The following is a 20,610-nucleotide window of genomic DNA, read 5'->3' on the forward strand; positions in this document are numbered from 1 at the left end:
AAAGAAAGAAAGAAAGAAAGAAAGAAAGAAAGAAAGAAAGAAAGAAAGAAAAAACATAAAAGTCCTTTCAATACAAATCCAGGTTCTAGGATGTTATAGTGTCTAAGTTGTCTCAGATGAACCAGTCCAGAAGCCAAGGTTGGAAGTAGAAACCCATGTAAAATTTTGGGATACAAAAATTAAAAGTTCAGTAGACGGTGCCATGTGCTTGGGAGGAAGCTTGAACAAACACGGGCACATAGTAAAACCTGCTTACCTCTGGGACCTAAAATAGGAGCCAAATGTCTTTCCAGTTTCTTTTTCCCTATTAAACAATTACAACCACAAGGAATTTGTGTCCACCTCCTCAACAAATTAAAGTCCTGTAAGCACATGGGCCGCAGTCACTACAAACCGTCTGAAATGAAGGCAGGGGGAAAGGAAGTAGATCCTTTTCTATATAACCTTTCCAGCTAAATTCTACTCCTGCAACATAGCCTAATCAAGTTGGTTTAAATCTAGTTTGGGTTGGAGAGATGGCTCAAGAGGTTGAGATCACTGGCTTCTCTTCAACAGGTCCTGATTTCAGTTCCCAGCAACCACACAGTGGCTCATAACCATCTTTTACTGAGATGTGGTGCCCTCTTCTAACCTTCAGGCAGGCATACACGCAGACAGGACATTTGTACATATAATAAACAAACAAATAAAGGATTGATTTTTTTTGTTGTTTTTTTTTTCCCCCCGAGGCAGGGTTTCTCTGTGTAGCCCTGGCTATCCTGGAACTCAGAAATCCGCTTGCCTCTGCCTCCTAAGTGCTGGGATCAAAAGGCGTGCACCACCACTACTCGGCCTGGAATGAATTATCGTGTATGTATCTATGTGAGCATATGCCTATGGAGAAAGAGCAGGTATGCATACCTGTATGCACAGAGACCTGAAGAGGGCATCTGGTGTCCTTCTTTATCATTTACCTATTTCTTTGAGGTAGGTTCTAAGATCCAAATTCTAGACCTCATGGTGCACAGAATGCACTCTTAACCACTTATCATTTCTTCAGCCCCCCCCCCCCCAAGAAGTAAACAAGTTAAAAGTTTTGTGTCCCCCTTTCTGGCATTCTGATAGGGGACATTTGTAGAAAAAGAATAGGAAACCCAAAGATACTACAAAGACAACTGCCTTCCAGAATAGAAATTTGCCTGGCAAAAGATCATGCTAAGATAATGCAAAGAACCTTCCGCCCTGCCTCCAGGGGACTCCCCTTGAGAACAGGCCCAGCATCTAAGTCAAGCTTGTTATTAAGTCAATGCCTATGAAGAACTCATCTCTCTAGGCTGCTAAGCAGCAGATAGCTTGGAGATCATCAGAATAAAAATGGTATGCTTGAACAGGTTCACCCACTAAGAGGAGAAAGGTATACAAAAGAAAACTTCTAAACAAGACACCAAGCTATAAAAGCAAACCCTTCCCCTTCAGAGTAGAGACTGTACAGAGGAAGTGCTAGCAAGACATCAGGGCAGAGAAAAAATTAGACTGGGGGGTGGGCACACCAGACACAGTGGTTTTTCTTTCCCTTCTTTAATAGTAATTCCTCAAGATAGTATTTTTCCTTGCTGGCAGGAAACTGAATTGAACTTTACAGTTTCTACAACAGGGGCAAAAATGGCCAAACACTACTCTAGGTTCTAAGAAACTGTGAACAAAAGGAGGGGGTCCTAAGTCCAAAGTCTGAAGGCACACTGCCACTTGATGGTCCTGTTTAAAAATTGCAGTCAACTGAGTATGGTGTAGCCTATCTTTAATTCCAGCATTCAGAATGTAGAGGTAGAACTAGCCAGAGATAGACAACAAGCGTATAGTTCAAATACATTAATATATAAAAGTGTAGCAAAATTTAAAAGCCTTAATTCCACATAAAGACTTGTGAAAGCAAACACAGATGGCAAAGGGGCTGCCTTTTTTATGAAGTCAAAGGACAGACAACACCAAACTGGATAAGGAATGCTAGAGCCCAATACAAGTCAGAAAAAACAAAACTAAGGAAGATCTAAAAAACAAACCTCAACAATCACACACAAAAACCAAAACAAGCAAACAAAACCAACAAATGGCACTAGATGTTCTTGCAGGAGATTTAGGTTCTGTCCCTAGCACCATTACGGGAGCTGGACGCTTACAACTCCACTCGAGAGGATCTGCTACCAACTTTTAAGACTCCATAAGCACCAGACATCTCACAATCAAACCACCCATACAGATAAATGTAAAACAAACAGAATCAACCGACCAAGTGAAAATTCCCAATAGTTTGATCGTGCATTTGAATTTTAAGAGCCAGGTCAACACTAACAAAGAACAGTCAATGCTATCAAGCTACCCTTGAACCTGACATGTTCTCTGAACTGAAGGAGAAAAGATGCGATCATGTGATACATTAGCAAAGCTAACAAAATAGTATGGAGGCAGGGAATCACTAAAGTTCTAGTGACCTCTATGTGACAAAGACCAACGGGTCCCTAACAGCTCTGCAAATCTCTGCCCTGGAAACACCTAGAGACTGCTATGTAAGCAGACCCAAGGAAGCCTTGCAACCCACAACTAACATGCCTGCCTGTGCTTCACAACAGCAGGTTGCTCAGCAGACCACTGACCTGAGATTGCTAGCAACCCAGGAACTAACGAAGAAATGACTAGGAATCTTACGTTTCCTTTAAAGGCAGGTCTGGGTTATAGAGATGGCTCAATGGTTAAGAGCACTTGCACCTTACAGGTCTCTGTAAATTTTGGTATGTACTTTTCTTTAAAATAAAAGCTAGGCTGGTGAGATGGCTCAGGGAGTAAGAGCACTGACTGCTCTTCCGAAGGTACTGAGTTCAAATCCCAGGAACCACATGGTGGCTCACAACCATCTCTAATGAGAGCTGGCGCACTCTTCTGGTGTGTCTAAAGACAGCTACATGTACTTATATATAAAAATAAGTAATAAATCTTAAAAAAAAAAAAAAAAAACTGTAAAAAAATAAAATAAAAACCTCCTCCAGGGAGTAGGGGTTAGGGGACACGAACAGGCAGACAGACAGAACCAGCCACTCACATTTAAGTTAATGACCCTAACTTAAAATGTATTAGGTGAGTTACTTATGTTCAGAGGAGCTGAGTAGGGCTAGTTTAATGCCAGCCTGATCTATGTTAAGAGTTCCAGAACAGTCAGGCCTACGTTAGAGAGACCGTGGTCAAAAGCAAACAAACACAAAAAAACAAAATTTCCTACAAACCTCACTGCATCATTATGAGTGAAGTGACAAAATAACTATCTGCCAAGGCAAGGTATGGCCTAACCTTAGAGCCTTACCTGGAGTTTTCGAGCCATGGCTACCACTTCATGGTCAGGGGGGTTGTACTTATAGCAGTTGGAGAACATCAATCGGACATCAGCACCAAATTCCTGGGCGTCTCTGTACTCTCGGGACTCTAGTTTAGACTGCAAATACAAAGTAGGTCATTTCTGTTCCTGTCTTAATGGTGTGTGTGTAATCATTATTGATGGCTACTTATGGGAAACAAGGTGGCCTCTTAGTGGCTCTCAGTTTAATCCAGACTAGAGTATGGATTATGGGGACAAAGAAGAACAACAGGCTGTCACTCGGGTCCTCAGCGTGCCAAGCCTTGGAGTTGGAAATTACGTTAGTATCAGGCTTACCCTACTGAGGTCAGTACAACATCTAAAGGGAAGCAACACACACAGAATCCCAGAAGAGATTATGCCAGAACTGATGAAAAAATAAAACAAGTTCTGATCTTGCATGTGCTTGTACTGAAGGTACAGAAAAGAATACAGGAGGCAGGTGGATTTCTGAGTTCGAGGCCAGCCTGGTCTACAAAGTGAGTTCCAGGACAGCCAGGGCTATATAGAGAAACCCTGTCTCGAAAAACCAAAAAAGAATACAAGCTGGACACAGCATCATCTCCTGTTTGAGCAATGTTATTCCAGGAGGAAAATTATACATGTCCTTAAATGAAATACTTTGGTGATGCTGTTGGTAGATAGTGCTGTCTTCTACAGATGAAACAGCAAAGCCTTTCTTTCCCATCACACCGAGCCCAGAGGACCCAGAGTCTCCTAGACCATCTGCCAGGTGTAGAGAAGTACAGGGGCATTGAGAGAGCCCCAGAGTATGCATCTTACATCTCCTTACACCAAGGAAAGAGGCAGAATCATCACCTAAAACCAAGTATACTCGGTTAGTGTTCACTTATTTGAACAATGAACCTGCAGGGGGCACCCAGAACATTATTGGATTAGTCTAGGAGAAATCCCATCTCTGACCATCATCCCAGGGGCCTGGTAGCTAACCTTGATTGTGCTCATGTCCATGGGATGTTTAATGATGTCACAGTAGTCGTGCAGCCCCAGTGCCTCCACATCCACAGGCTTGTAGAAAGGCCAGGCATAGGCAGCATGTTTCTTGGCAAACATCTCCTTGAGGATGCCACTGCAGCACTTTAGCTGCTCAGAGATCTTGCTGCTCTTCTCTGGCCCTGGGTGCTGCTGTGAGTCCGGTACATCCTTCTTTGGGGGCTTCACAGGTCTGCTGCTCTCCCGCCGAGGACCCAGCTTGGCGGTCTTGGGCTCTGGGGCCAGTGAGGGTGGCTCATGAATGGGGTCGATGGTGGTGGGGGTGGTGGTGTCTGCTTTCCTCTTCACCCCTTTCTTTGTCTGTCATGAGCACAGGCACAAAAGTCTCAATCAGAGGCTCTGGCTGGTGCAGCTGCTCTTCAGGATCACCTCTGAAACCAAGCCCTGACCGGGATCCCAATACTCAGGACAGGCCCAAAAGTATAACTGCACGGAGACCCTGCCACACCACTGTTTTCCACAGCTGGAATAGAACCAGCCAGCAACAGAAGAAAAGCACAAAACTCAATAGTGTTTGATCCCTTAGAGGCCACAGAGCCTCCTGAAGAGGTTTACTGCTGACTCCCTGAGCCTTGAAGCACACAGCCCATACAAGAAACAACTAAGAGAGCCTGCAAGCCCGTCTCTGGTGGCAGCAATCGCCAGTGCCCAGGATGCTCACCTTCATAGGCAGGGGGGTGGCCGCAATGATGGGCGGATGACTCTGCACAGGCTGTGGAACTGGAGCAGGTGGGGGTGGTGGCTGGGGGGGTACCGGTGAAGGAGTCTGAAGTGGCTGAGGGGGCACCATTGTCATGACAGGAGGCTGGGCAATGAGGTCTGGGGTGACGGCAGGAAAGGGGTGAGTTGTGGCCTGCACAGGTGGAGGAGGGTTCTGCTGAGGCGTCTGGGTCTGCGGAGAAGCTGATGCTTGAGTTGTGTTTGGTACCGTGGATACACCAGGCTTTGCTGTCCCTACCAATCATAAAAAAGATTGGAAATTTAAACGACATGCTAGCAAACCCTGACAAACACACCCATACATGTTTGTGCACCACGTTTGTTTAGTGTAAAGAACATCTGGAGCACTCCAGATATCACTGTGCAAACTATCCCTATGTCCCCAGGGTTGAGAGGGAAGTGGCATCATTTCCTGAGGTGTCCTGGTGGCAACCCCTCACTCAGATACAGACTGAGATAAGAAGGGAAGCCCAGGCTAAAGAGTGGGAAACCTATGCACTGTGTTAGTAGCATGGCTGCACATGGAAATCAGAAAAGTGTTTCTTGGGGAATCCAGAGAGCTGTCCTCAGTCCCTTCAGCGTGCTTCTGGCAGGTCTGGCAGCAGTCAACCTTGCAAGGTTTCTGAAAAGTAGGATGGTCTCAACTCTCAGAGCCACTGTAGACATCTGTGACTACCCAGATTGCGTCCCTGTAGCTGTATCCAACACAAAGTAGTCCCATGGCACACCAAATCAGAATTAAAAACAAAGGATTATAATTACAGCTCAAATGTGAGCCGGTGGACCAGGGGCTGTACCCTGTCCTATGATTTGCATACAGACAGAATGACAGCAAGTCTTTAAAGCCTGCAATCTCAGCAGTGAGGAAGCCAAGGTGCAAGGATTAAGGTTTTAGGGCCAGCTTGGGCTATGTCAATAAAAAACTCTACCTCGGGAGGGAGGGAGGGAGGGAGGGAGGGAGGGAACAGTCAGGAAAGCAAAAGCATTCTCTATCTGTAGGCTGTCCTGGAGCACTTTCCAGGAAGCGTATGAGGAGGAAGGGGGAGGTTCTACTGAGTTTCCCAATTTTCTTTCTAGCCTGAGGCCCCTGTGCCTGCTCCACAGTCCAATCATCAAAACTGTTAGTCCCAGAAAGTGAGGAGTAGGCTATGCATGCTATGGATAAGAAATGTGATTTAACCCATGTACCTGCCAAGTTTTGAGTAGTAGTGAATATCTGTAATAACAAGACTCAAGAGGCATGAAGATTCTGAGTCTGAATTAACAAAGGGAAGAAGGGGGGGGGAGGAAGGAGGGGGAGAGGAGAGTGGAAAAAGGAGTGGGAACATACATGTGAATGACTGTCTTTCTTTGGTAATTCCAAGAGCTACTCTGGATTCAGCAGTCCCCTGTGTCTTTACCACTTTAGAGCAAGGTGGGAGGCCAGGCTAAAAGCATCTCTTAAAAGAAGCAAGTAACTAACAACCAGAAGACCCTGAAAATTGTTCCCCTTTTGCAGCTCAGACCTGTATAAAGCACAGGACATAGTACCTGCTAATAGCGACTTTGCCAGACGGCTGCTTGAGTTTTGTTAGTAGTGGTACAGTTGGAAACTGGGAGGGAGGCAGGAAGAAGTTAGTAATTGGCTTCAGATGAGTGAGTGCCAAGGCAAACATGACTGGCACGGTGCATTAAGGGAATTTAGAAAACAAACCTTAAAGATTGGGAAACTAGTTACAACAGCTTCTGTCAAAATAATTTCTTTATTCTAAAATGGAAAGGCAGGGTCAGGGGTATGAAGCTCAATGGTGAAATACCTGCTGGATCTGAGGTTTAGCACCACAAAATAAATAATAAAATTGAGAGAAAAGCAAGAAACATCTATAGCACCAACAGTGAAGAATCAAATGTCAAAGCCATGCTTTCTTTTATACCTAAGTTTATCAACTACTCAGGGCCCAGTGACTTTTGCCAAGGGGAAACTTCAGATCCATGGGACTTCCTAGGAGCAGAGATAATACTAAAGTCCACCCAATGAAATATCTGCTGTCACCACCTAACGCCCTGTAATCCCTAGCACTCTGCTAGCTTGGCAAAGAGGCAAAGATGAGGGAGAAACACAACTACCTGCTTCTTTCCTCCCTCGTCCTCTTCCTTTTGCCTGGACTATCATGATCTCAGTTTCTTCTGTAGGTAGTTCATTGATTTTTTGCAAGAAGAGCTTCTCCAGAGCTTCTGCCATTAAGACGATGTCATCTCCAGGCTGGATGAGGAAACAGGTGGGGTAGAGCTGGAAGGCCTTTTCTTCCCATCTCTGTGGACGGGACACCAAGGCCACCCCCATGCCCCAACACATGGAGCATTGTACCCAGGCTCCTTTCATGATATGGACTCCAGGGGGCTAAATCTTTATGCTACCAGGTATTCCTAAACAAGATCTGGACTCCAGGGGCCATAATGGTTATGCTTTTTGGTATTCCTAAGAAGACCTATCCACCTGAATCTCCCTTCAGTTTTAAGTTCCAAGAAACCATCCTTGTGCTGTATGGACCTACCAGCTCAGTTTCCTAACGGGAGACCCTCCTTTACTTTGGGATTTCTTCAGATACAACTCAAATGAATTCACTAGAAATATTCAAATTACACAGCATTTTTTCTGGTGATGAATACCTTTTAGGGTTCCAACAGTGCTCCCTAATGTACCCCAATGGCAGCTCAGTGAGGTTTGAACAAAGCCCTTATCACATTGCCTTATGGATCCCCACTCTGTCACCATGTCCAGAACATGCTGTCCCCGTTCAGCTCTAAACTGAGGGCCTAGTCTGTACATTTTAATTTCCACCTAAGTGGTGAGAACTAAGGCTTTTACAAAACACAGTAAACTTCAAGAAACTCACCTACCCATCTCTTCTGGGCAATTTTACCCACTACACGAGCAGAGGTCAAAAGCTGAGTTCTGTATAGTGTCTCCCTCCAGAGCCGTTCTATTTGAAAGGGTTGGTTTTAATCACATCTGTGGTCTGAACTGTAAACAAATGATCTGGCTTCATGGCACAGCCGAGCCGAAAGGTTTGGCTACGGGGTTAGGAAGTGGCCCGTGGGTCTATATGTAAGACCAGGAGGACACTGGATTTTATGGCCATGTCCACAGTTCCAGAAGACTGACCCACAGAACAGCTGGGGTCTGCAGCTAGCCCCACTGTACCCTCTCACATCAAGGTTTGTGCCTGAGCACACCTCTGCAAAACTCTAAGTTGTGCAGGCTCTTTTACCTGAAAATTTACACCATCCCAAAGGACCATCTGGTGTCATCTGTCCTCATATGTTCTCTACTAGACATGCTCAAGAACTACTAAAATAAAAACCCCAAGGGTACTCGAGGCAGATGCTTCAGGCTAACAAGGATAACAATGCCCTCCTCCCCATAAAAGAAACCCAATCTTATGCACAATTACAGGTCCCGTTATCCTACTTCTGGGAGTCTCTTGCTATCATACTTACACAGCCCGGCTATCCCAGCAACCCTGTCCTTAAGGCTCCTTAGAAGTATCCCCATTTTTACTCCCCCTCCTTCCCAAGCAGGGAAACTGGACCTCTGCCCCCAACATCTCACCTTGTTATAGATGTAACAATTTGTAAACATAGTGTTGAAGTCCTGGATACATTCCTGAGCATTCCAGTAATAGTTGTTTTCCAAGCGCTTCTTTATTGTTCCCATATCCATGGGTGTTTTAATAATCTTATAGTAATCCTGAGGAGCAGAGAAATCAAAGGCCAGTGTTACTGGAGCAGTCATGGCTGCTTGGGCATGTGAAGCCTCTCATGTCTTAACTCCACAGCCAAAGATCTTCCCGTGGTGTCAGTGAGGAACTGACTGTAAAGTAAGTAAAGAAAGGACAGATTCCTAAATACTAGATGGAAATTCACAAGCTAACAGGTTGTATTGGGGGGGGGGGGGGGAGAAGGATCAAATATTTTCTTTTTACATAAAACAAAAGGATAATTTAGTATATGCACAATGTATTTTAATCAAAATCTGCCCTCATCCCCCAATCCCCTCATCTAAGTAGGCCTCCTTGTCTTCCTTTTTAAACAACCCACTGAGTCAAACTAGTGATGCCTGTATGCACATGGGTGAGACTGTTAGGAGCATCAGTAACCTCCCAGTAGACATATCCCCAAAGAAAACTGACTCTCCTTCTCAGCAGCCAATTATAACTATCTCCTCAGGTAGGGGTGGAGCCTTATGAGCTCCCCTTCTCTTTGGGGGCATTAAAACATCCCTTCCTTGTAAGTAAGTATCAGGGAAGGCATGCAACATATAAAAAAGCAGTTCTTGAGGACAGAGGAGAACATCAAGATATGTTCCAAAATCCAAGTGGGCAATGAGGTTTTAAGATGTGCTGACACCCAGAAAGAAAGGGCCACTACTGTCTATGCAAGAGAAGGTACATCCAGACGTTTTGCTCTGGTAAAGGCTCCATCTGTGCACCCAGGCCAAAAGGCAACTGAAAACCACACTTTCTAACTTATTTCATGCTGTCTCCTTCCCTCCTAAGAGAACTAAAAACAATCTGAGACCTATGGAAATCCAAATATTTTTATTCTGTGGACAAAACTCTATGAGAACAGTGTTTAGACCTGAATTGTCTAGTGTTTCAAGTGGCTCAAAAACAGAAGGACAACATTAAAGGGCAAGCTGAAGAGCAGTGGGATAAAACAATGTTGGGAAAAAGAAAATAAGAGCTAAGGCAATGGGTTTAAGGTGGGACAAGAGACCAAACTGCATGTGAAGACATAAGGCCCAAGAGAATGCAAAAGTGAGGCCTGGAAGGTGGTTTTCTAATAGTTCCTGAAAAGTATGAGCTCTTACACCACCAGCTGATTAGTCCCCAGGTCTATTCAGATCACTCTTGTCCAGCAACCTTTCTTTGAAGACTTCAGTGGAGGTACACGCCTGCAATTCAAAAGTTAGGAGGGTATACAGTAAAAGGACCAGACCTGGCTATGTAACAAGTTCAAGGGCAGCCTAGGACCTGTCCCTTTATTTTTAATAGGCTGCTAAATGTGATAAAAAATTAGAAGAAGGGTTGGATTCACAACATCCAAAAGAGGGAAATTCAGGCTCCCCTTCAGGAGTCCCGCCTCTGCACCTGTCAGACAGGCGTGACCTACCAGGATAGTCCCATAACCTCACTTGAATCCCTTAGGAATTCTAGTATGTTCTCGTGGCCTCACCTGAGTCCCCTAGGAATCTTCTACATTGGTTGGTCTCTGCCCCTTCATGCCTCTGTGCCTCCGCACCTATTAAATCTTTTTTATAACAAACTGATCTTCTATTCTAGCCTGGACGTACTTTCCCCTCAAAGTCAAGTCTCATGGTCTTCTAACAGCCAGCAGGATGACAGTGTGTAACCCTCATCATTTTGATTTCATGTTCTCTGATGTACAAATCTGGGGACTACTGTTTGCTGGTGATTACTTGGCCTCTTCAATAAGAGCTCTCCTTGCCCCTCTTCTCATAAAAGTTTAGAAATCTGCCTTCCACTCCCAACTGCTTATATCCTATTTGACCTAAGAGTGCTGCTGCCTGATGAGAATAGCTGCCATAGGCTCATATACTGAAATGTCTGGTGCCTAGTTGGTACACTGTTTAGGAAGGATTAGAAAGTGTGGCCTTGTTAGAAAAAGTGTCACTAGGGGCCCGTGGTGGCACACGCCTTTAATCCCAGCACTTGGGAGGCAGAGGCAGGTGGATTTCTGAGTTCAAGGCAAAGTGAGTTTCAGGACAGCCAGGGCTACACAGAGAAAAAAACCCTGTCTCAAAAAAACCAAAAAAGTGTCACTAGGGGAGGGTTTTAAGGTTTCAAAAGTATATACACCAGGCCTGGGGAGTTTCATTCTCTCTGCTGATCAGAATATAAACTCTTAGCTACTGTTCCAATGCCATACCTGCTTGCCAACTACCCCCAGTTATGATGTGCATGGACTAACGCAATACTTTGACACTGTAAGCAAGTCCCCCAATTAAATACTTTATTTTATAAGCTGCCTTGGCCATGGTGTCTCTTCATAGCAAAAAGAAAAAAAAAAGTTAACCTTTTCCCTATAGATGTTCAATATCCCTGCTAAAGACTATTGCCATTAATCTCAAGCAGGCCTCCCAAGTGACCTGCAGGCCCCCACTGGCACTGCTTGTATTGCTTATCTTAGTCGATCTGGGCACTGCACTACACACACACACACACACACACACACACACACACACACCTCAAGTTCATGACCCAGATGTCTTGTCTCTTCTTCTAAGACCAAAGACATATATTTAGTGGTCAAATAATTTTCAAGACAAGTCAGAGTGGGTTATCACATTTTGAAGAACCTGAACACCTACTAGAAGCTAGGCCACCAACTAACTACACATGAAAGAGTTCTAGCCCTCACAGACCAAAGCTGGATAATGGCTACCACCACATAACACATTTGCCAGAAGGGCATGGGACTTAATACATTCCAGAGAATGACTTGGAAACTAAGCCTTGGCTTTTGAACGGAACTATAAAAGCACTTGTCCTAATCTAATCATTTACTGAGGTGTCTGCTAGGGGTATGTACAAATGGGACATTCCCAAGAAAGAGAGAAGATGACCAAGTATATTGAGGGAGACCCCCAGGGGACAGTAGCAGCCCTCAAACCCCAGAGCCTGTGTGCGCTTGCCCCCCAGGAAGCGGTCTTTGCAAGCTTAGGGGTGCTTTGGCGGTGCTCCAAGTGACTGCCGCTGCAGCGATCTCTGTACGGGCTGACCAACCACGGCTAAGGAAAAGGCTCTGACATCAGCGCACCCTGTCTTAAACTTTATCGATGCAATTTTACCAGGGGTACCAATCAACTAAGAAATAAGTTAATGTCTAAGCATCTTCTCTTTCTTTCCTGCTTAATTTTCAAGATGGTAACAACAATATACTGAAAGGCCACTGTGGACACTGGTGGTTAGAGCTCACGACTCCAAACCCTGCCTTTACCAGGAGTGACTGGGGGTGGTGGAAGCCAGAGGCCCTGTCCAGATGGCTACTCACAGGGAGGTTCAGCTTGACGGCATCCACGGGCTGCTGGAAAGGCCACGCAAACTGGTGTTTCCATAGTGTCTTGAGCACCACTCTGAGCAGATATTGCAGTTGGTTTGTCTGCCTCTTGGGCTTGTTAGGGTTGGAGGTCTCTGGGGGTGGAGGATTGGTGCTGGCTGCATTTGCTGGCTGGGGTTGGGCCTGGGCCTGCGTTGTAGACATTTGGGAGGTTTCTAGTCCATCCCCCATTACTGGCAGATTTCTCAATCTTGTCCCAGGGCCACTCTCCGTAGACATGCTAGTGATCCCATCACATTCTTCACCAGGCACTCTAAACAGAAAGAAAAAAGTCCCATCAAAGACCAGATAGCACATAAGCCAAACTAGAAATGAGTAACCCTGGCTGCAGATTCCTAAGATTGGGCTCCACTGGTATTAACTGGTCAGGATGGCTAGGAGAGTTACTATTCCAATCTCCAACTAAAAGAGCCCTAGTAATTATCTCTTCTAAGACTGGCCATCTATCTGGACTTGGAGAGGAGGGGCAGTAATCCCCGTTACTCTGGAGGCCGAGAAAGGTGGTTTTGCCAGGTTTAAGACCTGTATGAACAGCTGAGTCAGACTGTGTCTCAAAATAAAATAAGGGGACTGAGTGGATATACCTCAGTGGTAGAGTGCATGCCTAGTATATACAATCCCAGGACCACCAAGCAAAGTGACCATCTAGTAGAGAAGATGGGTATATCCTGTCAACAACCAGGGGCAGAGCACAAAGTAAGAGCTGATCAGGAGCAAGCGAACCCACTGGGAACTACAGAGTCACAAGAGAGAAGGTATAATAAAGCTATGTTTCATAAACTTGCATGGCCCTTTCCCCTACAGACCTTTAGAGGATGGTGGTTGTGTGATAGGGTAAGATAATGTAAGCTCTTGCTTATACAGCACAAAATCAAATCAATACTTCTATTTAGGCCAGGGCTACACAAGAAAGAGCATTAAGATAAGGCCTATGCACATTGCTTTTAAACAGCTTCACATTAACTACAAACATTTCCTAGATAAATATTCACTGAGAAAATTTTACTGAGAAAAGAAATCTCATGAAAAGGTACTGAACTCATTAAAAAAAAAAAAATCATGCTTTTGAAACAAACTAAGGTTTATAAATTAACCACAGAGCCGGGCAGTGGTGGTGCACACCTTTAATCCCAGCACTTGGGAGGCAGAGTTCAAGGCTAGCCTGGTCTACAGAGTGAGTTCCAGGACAGCCAAGGCTACACAGAGAAACACTGTCTCGGGGAAAAAAGAAAAGAAAAAAAAAAAAAACAACCCATAGATAGATAGATAGATAGATAGATAGATAGATAGATAGATAGATAGATAGATAGATAATATAAAATCTTGACCTGGAATCTCTTTGACATAGCACTAGAGACGGTGAAGGGGTACCAAGAGCTGAAACTAAATGTGCATCTACTTCATATAAATCTGATGGTGGTAATGATAAAGACCAGCCAGGCAGCCTATGAAAAGCAACCCCCAAACGAAGAAATAAATACTTCATTAATCTAGCTAGATTCGTGGATTATGCTAGTTTCTTTCCTTTAAACTGGAAAGGCAGACAGACAGGCAGGCAGAGTGCCTTCAATAAAGCTGAAGGACAGACCTCCAGTTTGGTTGTCACAATCAGGTTTCACCTAGAAAGCTTAGGACATGCCTGCAATCTCAAAACTTGAGAGGCTGAGGCAAGATCGTGAGTTCAATGCCAACATGGAACATACACATACACCCTCCTGCTCCTTCTGATGCTGTATGCTGACCATAGGTCAAGTGAGCAAGTGGTGGGCAGGGCAGGGGCAGGCAAGCTATGGAGCAGAGAGACAGACAACCATGGGAAATGAATGCTCTGGGAATTAAAAATCCACCCCCATTGCAGTGACCTCCCACCCTCAAACAGAAACAAAACAAAAACGTCAGTCAATCAATCAATCAGAAAATGAACAAGAACGTCTTATCTGCTCCTGGGACAAGGAAATGAGGCCTAGGGATTCCCCTTGTAAGAATGGGGGTAACCTTGGTGAATTCTCCCTTTAATGTCATCCTTACTAGGCCTCAACTATCTATACTCCACAGTATCACTGCTGCCATCCTTGTTACCTTCAGACCTTTTACTTGCTATCTCTGCTAAAAAAGCACACACATACACAGAGTGACAGAGACAGGTGCCAACCTCCTACCCAGCACCTGTGCATACATACAAACTTGAATCTTGAAGCAAGTCTTGAAGTCATTCTCACTCTTTCACATTCTCATTCTTTTACTGGGGGTTCAGTCTCACAGCTCTGAAAAAGCAGCACTCATATGGACAATGTGGTACCTATCTGTGTCTTACTGGAACTACATGGCAGCCTGTGGCATTTAGCAATTGACAAGATATTCTAAGTTGACTAAGCAACCTTTTAATCAATACCATTAAAAAAAAAAATTTGGGCTGCTGCTCCAGCCATGGACAAGAGAGCAGATATTGTACCGATAACAAGGATGTGCTCCTATGGTGAGGTAAGCAGAGACAGGTCTCCTCAGTACAGGGACAACGGAGGCACTGATCTAGGCAAGAGAGGCAGCAGCATTTATGAGGGACAAACAGGATGGTAGCTAAGAAGCTGACAGGTAAGGCAACTGTTTAAGCCAACTTAAGGTGTCAAAAAAAAAGTTACCCCCCCTTCCACGTTCATTTCTGACCAAGGGCCAGAAGTCCCCATTTACTAAGATAAGCAATCAGAAAATGGTCAAGAGACTGTTAGAAAATTCCACATATTGTTTTCAACCTTAAATGCTCATGACCCCAGTGAATACCCTGATTCTAAATCTGTTCCAGAAGAAATCCTCTAATAACCTGTTTTGAGTTTATAGAAATAAAGGGAAAGATGAAGCAAGGATGGATACCAAGGTGTCCCAAAGACATCATGCAAATGAGAGGGTCACTGCAAGCACTATTAACACAAAGCAATTGGTCTTTTGTTGGGCTCTAGTATATTCCTTTCAGTGGTGCAGTAATTTCTAAAGCTTAACACCTTGTTGTTACTGTAATAAAAAGCAAATATTACAAGAAGTCACTGTAACGGGGAAGTAGGTGGCGCCTCAAATGGTTCTCAATCTGAGAGGTTACACTTATTGTATAGTTTTGAGACAGATGGTCATCAAGAAGTAACTATATAGCCGGGTGTGGTGGCACACGCCTTTAATCCCAGCACTCAGGAAGCAGGCAGATTTCTAGTTCGAGGCCAGCATGGTCTACAAAGTGAGTTCCAGGACAGTCAGGGCTACACAGAAAAACCCTGTCTCGAAACAACAACAACAACAACAAAAAAGAAGTAACTATATAATAACATACAGATAATAAAGTAATTCGTCTTTCCAAAAAAAAAAAGCATTTTCCCAACAGCAACAGAGCTCTTGGGGCATGAGCAGTGAGTGCTTTCTTTGGCCTGAGTTCATGTGAAAAGAGTTTCCCCATTTTCACACACAAGAATATTTGTGCTGGGAACATATGTTTCGATGTGTGCAGGCAAGTGTATACACTTGCCTGCATGTGTTGATCCTTGGCTAACTTGAAAATTACCATCAATTATGCTTCCATCTTACTTGAGACAAAAAAAAAAAAAAAAAACACCACAAAACTCTCTCGCTCAAGCCTAGAGCTCACTCATTAGGCAAGTCTCGCTAACTTGCCACTGTGGCCACTGTGGTCATCAGACATTCAGTTTCTGCAGATCTGAACTCTAGTCCTGAGTAGCAAGTACTTAACCCGAGAATTAGTAGGAGTATATATGTATTATTATAATAATAATAAACATACTTGCACGTGTACACAGGTATTTCCCAAAGTTCATCAACTTCTGATTAACTATGCCATCTTCTCAAGGACATCTTTGATACCACCTTGCTTCTTAAAATTGTTGTAAGATTATTTTAGAAACAGCTGATGTGTATATCCGAATGGGTACAATAGTTGTCCATTATGACAACTGCCAACAAGTTCAGTAGGTTGAGACCATCCACATTTTATTCCAGACCGGGTTCCAGCCTTAGTCCCCATGGAGCCCAGTGACTCCTCAATTTCTGCTCTATTCCTTCAGACTTACATCTTTCTTGATATTACAACACATAGGCAGCAAAATGTCAGAGGTGAGAACAGTTATGAGTGCTGGTTAAGTGGTTAAAGTAATTACCCCTAGAACCTAGAAAAACTCTTCACTTCTAGGGTTGATGATGCTTTATGCTCTGCATTTTAGACTTGACCTGTATTAGCTTAATTAAATTTCCCAGCAACCTCATAGGGTCACACAGTGGCATCATCCTCTTCACTATGACAACACAAGTTAACTAGAGATGGTGTGGAGTGGTGTGGACTTGGTGTGTTCTGATCCAGAGCGGCCTCCTCAAGCCCTGGAGCAATAACCGTGAGTGACCTCAATTACCTTGGCTGACAGTATAACACTCCATCCTTCAACAGGCCTGCCCTCAGTACACGTGGCCCTAAATATCATAAGGCTCCAGCCAGATTTCTACTAGTGCTATCTCCAAATATTTTCATTCCAAATAAATCAGAACTGAGACAATTGGTGGTAACTGGCCATCTGTTCTCAAGGAGACTTGGACATCATTATAGGCAAACTCTGAAGCACAATTCACATTTGAAGCTTGGGATATAAGAAGAGACCTGAACAAGCATAGCTTCAACTTGTTTCCTTCTGGCCAATGTGGCCCGAGGCCCCATGGAAAAGACAGACAGACAGACAGACAGACAGACAGACAGAGAGAGAGAGAGAGAGAGAGAGAGAGAGAGAGNGAGAGAGAGAGAGAGAGAGAGAGAGAGAGAGAGAGAGAGAGAGAGAGAGAGAGAGAACCCTTTCTACAAGTTCAAGTACTCGAATAAAGCATTTAAGGCAGTGACAAAGTTACCCAGGAACAAAAAGAAAGAGGTAAGGGGCACTGATAATTGGCAAAGTAAATTGAGAAAAATGAAACAAAGACTTGAATCTACAAAATCTACAAAAGATCATACTGAGTGGAGTAACCCAGATCCAGAAAGACAACCGTCTAATCTTTTGTCTCACTGAGGTTCCTAACTCCAAATCTTCAGATGTGAGTACAAATACTGGAGTAACTGCAAAAAACAAAACAAAACAAAACAAAACAACAGGAAAAAGGGGTTCCTTAAGAGGGTAGTGGTGAGTAACAAAGCATAAGTGAGGGCTGGGGAGATGGCTCAGTAGGTAAGAGCACCCGACTGCTCTTCTGAAGGTCCAGAGTTCAAATCCCAGCAACCACATGGTGGCTCATAACCATCCTCTTCTGGAGTGTCTGAAGACAGCTACATTGTACTTACATACAATAAATAAATAAATCTTAAGAAAACAAAAAACAAAAAAAACAAAGCATAAGTGATCTGATCAGGGTGTGTTGGGGGTGGGGCAAGCTTAGGGAGGGAAGGCGGAGGAAAATGCAGGAGAGGATGACAACAGTAAGAATGTCTTAAAAAGTCGTAAGGAATCAGTTTTGTAAAAAAAAAACAAAAAAACAAAAACCCTATAAATATACATACATACTATAAGTGAAATGCTCTCATCCCCCTAGAGACCACCCAACAAAGACCCCAACACCATGTAACTCTTTTGAGCTGTTCATTAGGGTTGTTTGAGAGACTCCCAAACATGCATGCATGTTACTGCTATGCCCTGAGTTGCTCTAGAGGTGGAAGGTAAATCCCTATTTCTGAAGATATCAAGCACTTCAGATACAGGGCTCAGAGACCGCTGAACTGGAACTGACTTGAACGCCTCCTTATTGAGAACTAGCTTTTCCCAGTCCCAGAAGGCACCTTGTGAGCTTTCAAAGGAGGGAACAACCAACAGTCCTATTCAGTTACAACTCTACGAAACACATCAATGACTGACAGGCACGGCACACATATCTTGGCAATAATCAATAGCACTATAATTGTGCTCAACAGGAGGGAGATCATGCTTGGTATTAGAGAACTAGCCAACTACCCAGGCTAGGTGAAGTCATAGATTTAGGAGGAGAAGCTAACTAAAAGAGCCTAATCCCTAACTACATTCTAAACATTGTTTTATCCTAACTGATGAGTGCAGTCCTCAATCCTCATCAAGGAAACTTCTCTTTGCAACACAGACCATTTCAAAACTAAAAATACCAACCAACTGAATACAGACTTATGGAGCCCACTCCCAATTGGATATATCTACAAAACACTTCTTCTGAATTTAAAGCTCATGGAACATTGTGGAAGAGGTGGCAAAGAGATTCTAAGAGCTAGAGGATCAGGGAGCTTGCTGTTAGACTCTCCTGGTAATGTCACAAGTGATACCTATAAAGTCTCACCAACGTGACAGCCTAAACATGAGCTGAACTAGAACAAGAGGCATGCTAATGGGATGGGGAGAGGAGGACATGAAGCCTCAAACCTACACAAACAACTACAGGTAACTAAGAAATGCTTACAGTGGAAGAGATAATCTTCTCCAGGGAAAAGGACACCAATTAGTTATCCAATACCAAAATGATGGTCACCTTAAAAACATCAAAGTAACTTTACACGTATTAAGGAGATATGTATATATATATGTGTGTGTGTGTGTGTATTAAATATACGTATATAAACAATTTTTAAAGGCCATTACTGTGAAAGAGAGCAAGGAGAAGTACATGGGAGGGACTAGAGGGAGAAAGACAAAGGAGAAATGATGTAATCGTATTACAATATCAAAAAGAAAAGAAAAAATTAAACATACATTTTGTCATTAAATCAAGTTGCAGCATCTTACCCTAGGAACATCTCTGCTGAAATAGTGGTTATACAACATGAGTATGAGAAGGCCCATTCCTCTCCTAGTCCTAGAGCAGTGGCTACTCCACATTTATGACGACAGCACGGTTGAGTTGTGCAGTCTGTGTCAATGGGGGCACGGTTGAGTTGTGCAGTCTGTGTCAATGGGGAAGCACCGATGGGTTGATTTCTATCTGACTGGCCCTGGTGAGAACAGGGCTTATAACTTGAGCCAGACTGCACTGCCTGGAGCCAGGCCAGTGGCTTGTGTGCCAAGGCAGCTCTCTTAGAAGCCTTAATCCTTTATTGGATTAATCCTTTCTTGGTTTGTACATAACTCCCCCTCCCCCCCCCCACACACAGAGGACAAGTTGGGCTCCATTGCACCTCAGACTCTGCAGTATTGCATGCTCTATGAGTGAAGGTGGAGATAAGCTAACCTTCTTGCTACGGGAATCTGAAATAACATTCACATTCTGCATCTCCCTGGATGGAGCATGAGCCATCAAAGATCTTGTAGCCAGGAAGAGCAGAAGCCAAGCTGGGTCTGGCTACAACCCCATCAACTAGAGTCCCAGTGCTTTCCCTTCAGAAAGCAACAGGCAGGTCAGCTACACTGGATTAATCCAGAGTATGAGAAAGCAGAACTGTTTCCCTCTTCTCTGTAAAGGATGCCACCAAGTGTACAAATAATGTACATACAGGTTACATCATAACTGCTAAATCTGCGCAGAAAGATTCAGGAATTTAAAATGTTTAAGTAACATACAGTAAAAATCAAATCAAACTAAACACTGGTTGGTATGGACACCATACCAAGTCAAGACTGCTGGGGTAACTTTTCCTGTAAAGGACCACAAATAATCTCTCAAAATAATTCATTCTTCTGCTGTTACCACAATGTGAAACAACCACAGGCAAGAAAACAGGTAGCCCAGCTATAGTGGAATAAAACTCCAATTATCCCGAGGGCCAGTTTTAGAGGTCCTGTTCCACAGATTTCTATACTTTCTGAAGAGAAAGGAAAAGGAAAATATTGTATATTAAAATTTGATTTTTCAGCTAGGCGGTGATGGTGCACGCCTTTAATCCCAGCACTTGGGAGGCAGAGGCAGGCGGAGTTCGAGGTCAGCCTGGTCTACAAAGTGAGTTCCAGGACAGCCAGGGTTATACAGAGAAACCCTGTCTCGAAAACAACAACAACAACAACAACAACAAAAACCTCAGAGGTCCTGAGTTCAATTCCCAGCAACCACATGGTGACTCACAACCATCTGTAATGGGATCTGATGCCCGATGCCCTCTTCTGGTCTATCTCAACCCAGCCACAGTGTGCTTATATAAATAAAAATAAATCTTTAAAAAAAAATTTTTTTTCAGATGATGTTAGGTTCAAATGAACAGACACATAGAACAACGGGGGGGGGGGAGGCAGATGTAGTGACAGGTCTGTGAATGTGTATACCTATTTACACTTAAAAAAAAAAAAAAAACCAACAACAACAAAAAAACCCACCTCTCACCTACCCAACACATACATAAAACCAGTCAAGTTTCTGGCACCTACCACCTTTCACCAGCACCCACTAGATTCTGC

At 43.9% G+C, this 20,610-nt stretch overlaps 1 protein-coding gene across 7 annotated transcripts in view; it reads right to left on the reverse strand.

The window, feature by feature from the left end:
• Brd4 (bromodomain containing 4) overlaps positions 1 to 20,610 on the reverse strand; it is a 79,483-nt gene that overhangs the window by 21,025 nt on the left and 37,848 nt on the right. For 3 of the 7 annotated variants that reach the window (XM_029531481.1, XM_021218115.2, XM_029531483.1), the window contains exons 2-7: positions 12,173 to 12,491; positions 8,709 to 8,846; positions 7,223 to 7,358; positions 5,058 to 5,350; positions 4,334 to 4,696; positions 3,332 to 3,460 (exon numbers count right to left, since the gene is read on the reverse strand). In XM_029531481.1, the coding sequence (XP_029387341.1) occupies positions 3,332 to 3,460; positions 4,334 to 4,696; positions 5,058 to 5,350; positions 7,223 to 7,358; positions 8,709 to 8,846; positions 12,173 to 12,457 (1,344 nt within the window). In that variant the 5' untranslated portion in view covers positions 12,458 to 12,491. Of the gene's footprint in view, positions 1 to 3,331; positions 3,461 to 4,333; positions 4,697 to 5,057; positions 5,351 to 7,219; positions 7,359 to 7,992; positions 8,121 to 8,708; positions 8,847 to 12,172; positions 12,492 to 20,610 lie in introns of those variants that run through there. The other 4 variants (XM_029531480.1, XM_029531478.1, XM_029531479.1 and 1 more) reach the window with 2 other exon arrangements.

Source organism: Mus pahari, chromosome 18 (assembly GCF_900095145.1).
Source record: "Mus pahari chromosome 18, PAHARI_EIJ_v1.1, whole genome shotgun sequence".
NCBI classification, from domain to species: Eukaryota; Metazoa; Chordata; class Mammalia; order Rodentia; family Muridae; genus Mus; species Mus pahari.